This window comes from Echinops telfairi, unplaced genomic scaffold (assembly GCF_000313985.2).
Source record: "Echinops telfairi isolate 266 unplaced genomic scaffold, ASM31398v2 ScPeMD7_1;HRSCAF=3_0, whole genome shotgun sequence".
Taxonomy (NCBI): Eukaryota; Metazoa; Chordata; class Mammalia; order Afrosoricida; family Tenrecidae; genus Echinops; species Echinops telfairi.
This window is the reverse complement of record NW_022103896.1, coordinates 83,704,686-83,710,847: the sequence shown is the minus strand read 5'-3', so window position 1 is coordinate 83,710,847 and position 6,162 is coordinate 83,704,686. Positions and strand designations below refer to the sequence as shown.

The window sequence follows — 6,162 nt, the reverse complement described above, 5'->3', positions numbered from 1 at the left end:
TTATATACTGCTCTTACCACACAACAGAAACTAGCAGGCATCATTGGGCTCAGTTGCTGGCTTCCACTTCGGGCTTCATTTCCACAGGTAGCCTGACTGATGCATGCCGTGCTGGTCCTGAACTAAAAGAAGGCCACTTACTGTTGATGTGCTGCCATCACTTTGGCAAGGGCTTCCTTAGACTTTTGTGATGTACTACTAGGCTTTAGGTATACACTGTGATGTCCTGCGTGGGATGCAGAGTGGAATAAGAATCCCTATTCTCCTGAATCTTCTAATTGAAGGATATTGGTAAATTATAGGACACTTAAAGGCAGTTTTAACATACAAATAATATTTTGAATGTTTAATATATTTGATAGAAGTATATTTGCCATATAATATTTCTATTTGTTTAACAGTACAAAATAATGTATAATACTTTGGTATAAGTGGGATATGTGAACTTTTTTAATAAATCATTTTAAAATCTAGGGTTCTTTCTATAAATTAATATATAATATCCTTCAAGTTCCTAATTCATTGGGAAAACATATGAGGCCGAATAGTTCTATATCCTATAAAAATGTAGAAAAAGAGATGTGGGAGTTACATAGTGGGTGCATGAATATCCATGGAGCTCTCCTAGTGGAGTGGATAAAATATTGTGTCACTAACCACAGGGTTGGTGGTTCAAGCCCACCAGTTGCTTCATGGGATAAAGATGAGGCTTTTTTGCTCTTGTAAAGATTTACGTCCCTGGAAACCCTAGGGAGCAGTTTTACTCTGCCTTGTATGGCGGACTGTAAGTAGAAATCAATTCAGGGGCAGTGGATTAGGTGTATATATCCATTTATCATTGTAGTAGCTACTGTAATACTCTGTGGATTTGAATAAATATACTAAATGTTTTTTGTTTTTTTTTGGCAGGGTCCTATTAGTGGTGCTAATAAAGAGATTTCTATTCTCCAATGCCATGGAGATTGTGATCCATTAGTTCCCCTAAGGTTTGGTTCCCTTACAGCGGAAAAGCTAAAAACATTAGTAAATACAGCCAATGTAACTTTCAAGACCTATGAAGGCATGATGCATAGCTCCTGTCAGCAGGTAAATGTTTGGAAGCTTTGCTTATAGAGCCATATCTTCAACTTTCATGTGACTTGTTTTTAGTAGTGAATAGATAGGTACAAAATCTATTTGTCATTTTAGTTTTCTTTACATGTACACAGTTCAGTGACATTTAATATGTTCGTCGTGTTTCATGTGATATTTTAAAAATTAGATAACATTTGACTGGGTTGTTTAAAAGAGCTAATTAATGCATTCATGTTGAATCATATTAGCAAGTCATTAGATCAGTGTTTATTCACTTTAATTCAGTAAATATTTATAGATGCCTTTTTACATTAAGAAGAGGCCCTGGTGCCATGATAGGATAAGTTTTGGTCTGCTGACAGCATGGTCAGTGGTTCAAACACACAGGAGAAAGATGAGACCATCTGTTCCAGTCAAATGAATGTTCACCCTGAGAACCCTATATAGAATAACTGAGCTAGAGTTCACTCAACGGCAGTAAGTTTGAATACTACATGAATTGTATTATCGGTTTTTAAAAATGGTCTGGAAACTGAGAAGAGAATAATTTTATCATAGGAATCATAATGGAAGAATTAGACCTTGGAATATGGGTAGCATTGAGACAACAAGTGTACAGAGAAAGGACTGTAGAAGAGGCACAGCAAGTTAACCAGTACGCCTAGCATCTTTCATGAAAAGCTGGTGCTGTAGAACAGAGAACATAGAGTGGAGACGCTCATTAAGAGTGATGATATGGGGAGGGTGAGTTTCCTCTTTAGGCAGGAGGAAGCCATTAGCTTTGAAAGATGTGATCTACTTTATATTCTCAAGAGAGGTGAAACAAAAGGTGAGAAACAAGAAGGTATCAAAGAGGACTTATGACTGTTTAGCTTAAGACGTTATTCATAAACTCAGTGACGAGGAATGGCTTTAGAATGACGTGAGGGAGATAATACTTTAATGGAGCGGTTGAGATTAATGTACATCTTGATAGCAAAATCAATTGTTGGAACCACTTATTTAAACCTCAAACCTAGAAAGAGATTTGGATCATTATCAATATCAATGAGAATAACTTGAGAAAAAAAGCTGAGAAATGGAATTGTAAGGGATGCCTCCGCTTAGACTAAGGAGAAAAAGGGTGTGAGATGTTGAATGTGGGTATGGATGGCGAGAATTTCACAAGGAGGAGCAGTGACAGATGACTCAGAAAATGAACAAACTGTTTGAAAGAGAGCCAAACTAGAGGAATGTGAAGTGTAAAGGGAATTGGGGGGAGTAGAGGCAACATGCGCAAACCTTTTAGAAAGGGTTTTGGTGAAAGGAAAAGAATAGAAACTTTTTCAAAAGGATGAGTGACTATTCAGAAAATTAAGACAACCCCTTAGTGAGTCTTTTTCATTAAGGAGGAAATCAAGAAAACACTTTCAGATTACTGGACAGAATTGAATGGATGATGTAAGGGACATACCAATTTCTCTGGATGCTCAAAAGGAAAAAAAATAAAGAGGGAATCAAGTGTAATTTAGTAAAGGATGTCTGATGTCTGAGATAGCTTTGAATTAAAATCAAGAAATCTACTTTGGGCAGTGGAATTACAGGAAAATAAATGATAGGGAACTAAATTTACTGGTGATTGACATGTAATGGTGGAAACAGGATAGAACAATAGTTGGAAAATAATGGTTTTGGTGATAGAAATGAAGCTGGAGATAGCATGATAGAATTTTGTGAGATCAACAACTTGTTCACAGCAAATGCCCTTTCAACAACACAAACGGCAGTTCTACACATGGACATCCCCAGATGGAATAGAAAGAAATCAAATTGACTACATCTGTGGCAAGAGACAGTAGGAAGCTCAGTATCAGCAGCAAGACCATGGGCTGACTCTAGAGCAGACCACCAGTTGCTCATATGTAAGTTCAGGTTGCAGCTGAAGAAAAATTTTAAAGTCACACGAGCCAAAGTACAGGCTTGAGTCGATCTCAGCTGAATTTCGAGAACATCTCAAGAACAGATTTGCTGCATTGAACACTCATGAAACAAGATTTGATCCGCTGTGGATGACATCAGGAATATTCATGAAAAATTCAAAAAGTTATTAAAAAGAGAGGGAGGACAAAAAGGTCAAAGTGGATATGACAAAAATTCAGAAACTTGCTCTTAATTGATGAGGCTAAAGTGCCGAACAGGAAATTTCAAAAGGAAACTCCAGAAAGTAAAAACAAAAGTAAAACATTATAATGAAATGTGCAAAAACTTAAAACAAAAAATAAAAAACACTCTGCGTACCTTAAACTGAAAGAACTCAAGTCAGAATTCAGACCTTGAGTTGCAATCTTGAAATAGATTCTGTGGGGAATGAATTATGCAAGAAACATCAAAAGAAGATGGATCGAATAAACAGTCACTGAACCAAAAAGAACTAGTTAACCCACCACTTCAGGAAGCATAGAAGGAAGAACCAGTTGTACAGAAGGAAGAAGTTCAAGCTGCACTGAAAGCCTTAGCCAAAAACAAGCTCCGGGAATTGATGGAATGCCAACTGAAATGTTTCAATAAGCTGATGAAGCACTGAAAGCCATCACTTTTCTATGCCATGGAATTTGGAAAACTTAGCAAACTGACTACAAGGGGGTCCATATTTTACCCATTCCAAAGGAGGTGAGACAACAATTTCTGCTTAAATTATGCGCTTTACACAATTGATGTGTGTAGGGATTGTGATAAGAGTTGTATGCGCCCCTAATGAAATGATTAAAAAATAAATAAAACAAACCATAAACAATAATAAAAAAATTATAGAACAATAACATTACTATCTAGGAGCCTTAATAGCATAGTGGTTACATGTTGGGCTGCTAACTGCAAGGTCAGTAGTTCAAAACCACTAGTAAGAAAGAGGAGGCTTTTTTTTCCCTCCCATCAAGAGTCCTGGAAACACAGGGGCAGTTCTACCCTAATGTAGATGGTCACCATGAGTCAGCATTGACTCAATGGCCATGAGGGAGAGAGATCGTTAATACCACGTGATGTAATATTTTGCTAATGATCGTCCAACAGTGCACCAGTGCATTGACAAGGAACTGCCAGAGGTTATGGCCGGTTTCAGAAGAGGGCATGGAATAAGTGATATCATTGCACGCATCAGATGATCTTGGCTGAAAGTAGATAATACCAGAAAGATGTTTGTTTTTTACTGACTATGCAAAGGCATTCAACTGTGGACCATAACAAACTGGTTAACCTTGAGAAGAATGGGAATTCCAGAACACTCCATTATGCTCTTCAGTACATGGATCAAGAGGCAGTTGTGAAAACAATAAGGAAATAATAACGCATTAAAATTAGGAAAGGTGTGCCCAGGTTGCATCCTCTCACTATACTTGTTCAATCTATGCTGAGCAAATCATCAGAGAAGCTGGGTTCTATGAAGAAGAGTGTGGCATCAGGACTGAAGAAAGTCTTATTAACTGCGTGCCATAATTTAGATACCACAGCCTTGCTCCCTGAAAGTGAGAAGGATTTGAAGCATTTGCTGTTGCTGATGAGGATCAAGGATTGCAGCCTTCAGATAGATTCCCACTCCTTATAGAGAAGACCGGAATCCTCAAAACTGGACCAATGAGTAATTACCATCATGATAATTGGAGAAAAGATTGAAGTATTTAATTTTGCTTAGATCCATAAGTCATGTTCATTAAAGTAATAGTCGAGACAAAATTATGCATTGCGTTATGTAAATCTACTGCCCAAGACCTCTTTAAAGTGTTGAAAAGCAAGGATGTTACTTTGAGGACTAAGGTGTGCCTCACCCAAGCCATAGTGTTTTCATTTGCCTCATCTGAATGTGAGTGTTAGACTTTGAATGAGGAAGACTGAAGAAGAATCGATGTGTTTGAATTATGGTGCCGGCAAAGAATATTAATAATAGCATTTGCCTGCCAAAAGGACAAGCAAATCTGTCTTGGAAGAAGTGCAGTCAGAATGTTCCTTAGAGCCAAGGATGGTGAGATTGCATCACAAGTTCTTTGGACATGTTTTCAAGAGAAACCAGTCCCCGGAGAAGGGTATCATGCTTAGAGGAAGGCCCCGACAGCATGGGTGGACACAATGGCTGCAACAGTGAGCTCAAACAATTTTAAGGATGGCACAGGACCAGGTAGTCTTGTTCTGTTGTGCACGGGGTTGCTATGAATCACAACTGACTCAGTGGCATCTGATAATAATATAAATTTGCCAAGGCACATGAAAGGACGGTTTAAGAGGGGACTTCAAAGTATTTACAGAAAAATAGAATTAAATGATAATGGAATTTTCCATGAATATTTTGAAGCCCTATCACAAGGGGGATAACTCAAGTAACAATTTTCTAGATTTCCTGGAGAATAAAATTTCTTTTAACTTTAAGGAATAGAAGCATGGAAAATATACAGGAATATATTTGAAAGGGTACTGAATTGCAACAATCACAGTGGAAACAATGCTGGTCCTGGAAAATATCACTGAGCAATATGGCTGGAAATTGTTAAAAGGAACCTAATTTGCTGGTTTTTTTTTAAAAAAAGGATGGAAGAAAGGAATGTGTGTGAGGAAACAGGAAGATACAATGATAAGATAGTTCAGAGAGGAAAGTCTGCTCGTGGGCTTATATAAAGAATTGGAAGCCTTCACTTTAAAAGAAAAAGCCCCTTGGAATCAAGATAAAGAGGATGGATGGTGTAGGAACAGGAACTGAAGTTCACATTGGTTGCTCCATATTTTTTTAGGAAAGTAGTGCTCACTGCATCACGTCAGTGCTGACTCAGCGGACCCCCTGTGAGCATCACACGAGTAGAAAGACCAGTCTTCCTCCAGAGGAGATGCTGTGAGCATCACACGAGTAGAAAGACCAGTCTTCCTCCAGAGGAGATGCTGTGCGCATCACACGAGTAGAAAGACCAGTCTTCCTCCAGCAGAGGTGCTGTGAGCATCACACGAGTAGAAAGACCAGTCTTCCTCCAGCAGAGGTGCTGTGAGCGTTACACGAGTAGAAAGACCAGTCTTCCTCCAGCAGAGGTGCTGTGAGCGTTACACGAGTAGAAAGACCAGTCTTCCTCCAGC

General features: G+C 38.5%; 1 protein-coding gene across 1 annotated transcript in view; it reads left to right on the top strand.

Annotated features, from left to right (window-relative positions):
* Positions 1–6: 6 nt before the first annotated feature.
* LYPLA1 (lysophospholipase 1) overlaps positions 7–6,162 on the top strand; it is a gene marked incomplete at its 5' end in the record, with an annotated part of 9,818 nt that continues 3,662 nt past the window's right edge. Inside the window, 2 exons of the mRNA XM_004697558.4 lie at positions 7–87; positions 910–1,086. Coding sequence (XP_004697615.1) covers positions 7–87; positions 910–1,086 — 258 coding nt within the window. The remainder of the gene's footprint in view (positions 88–909; positions 1,087–6,162) is intronic.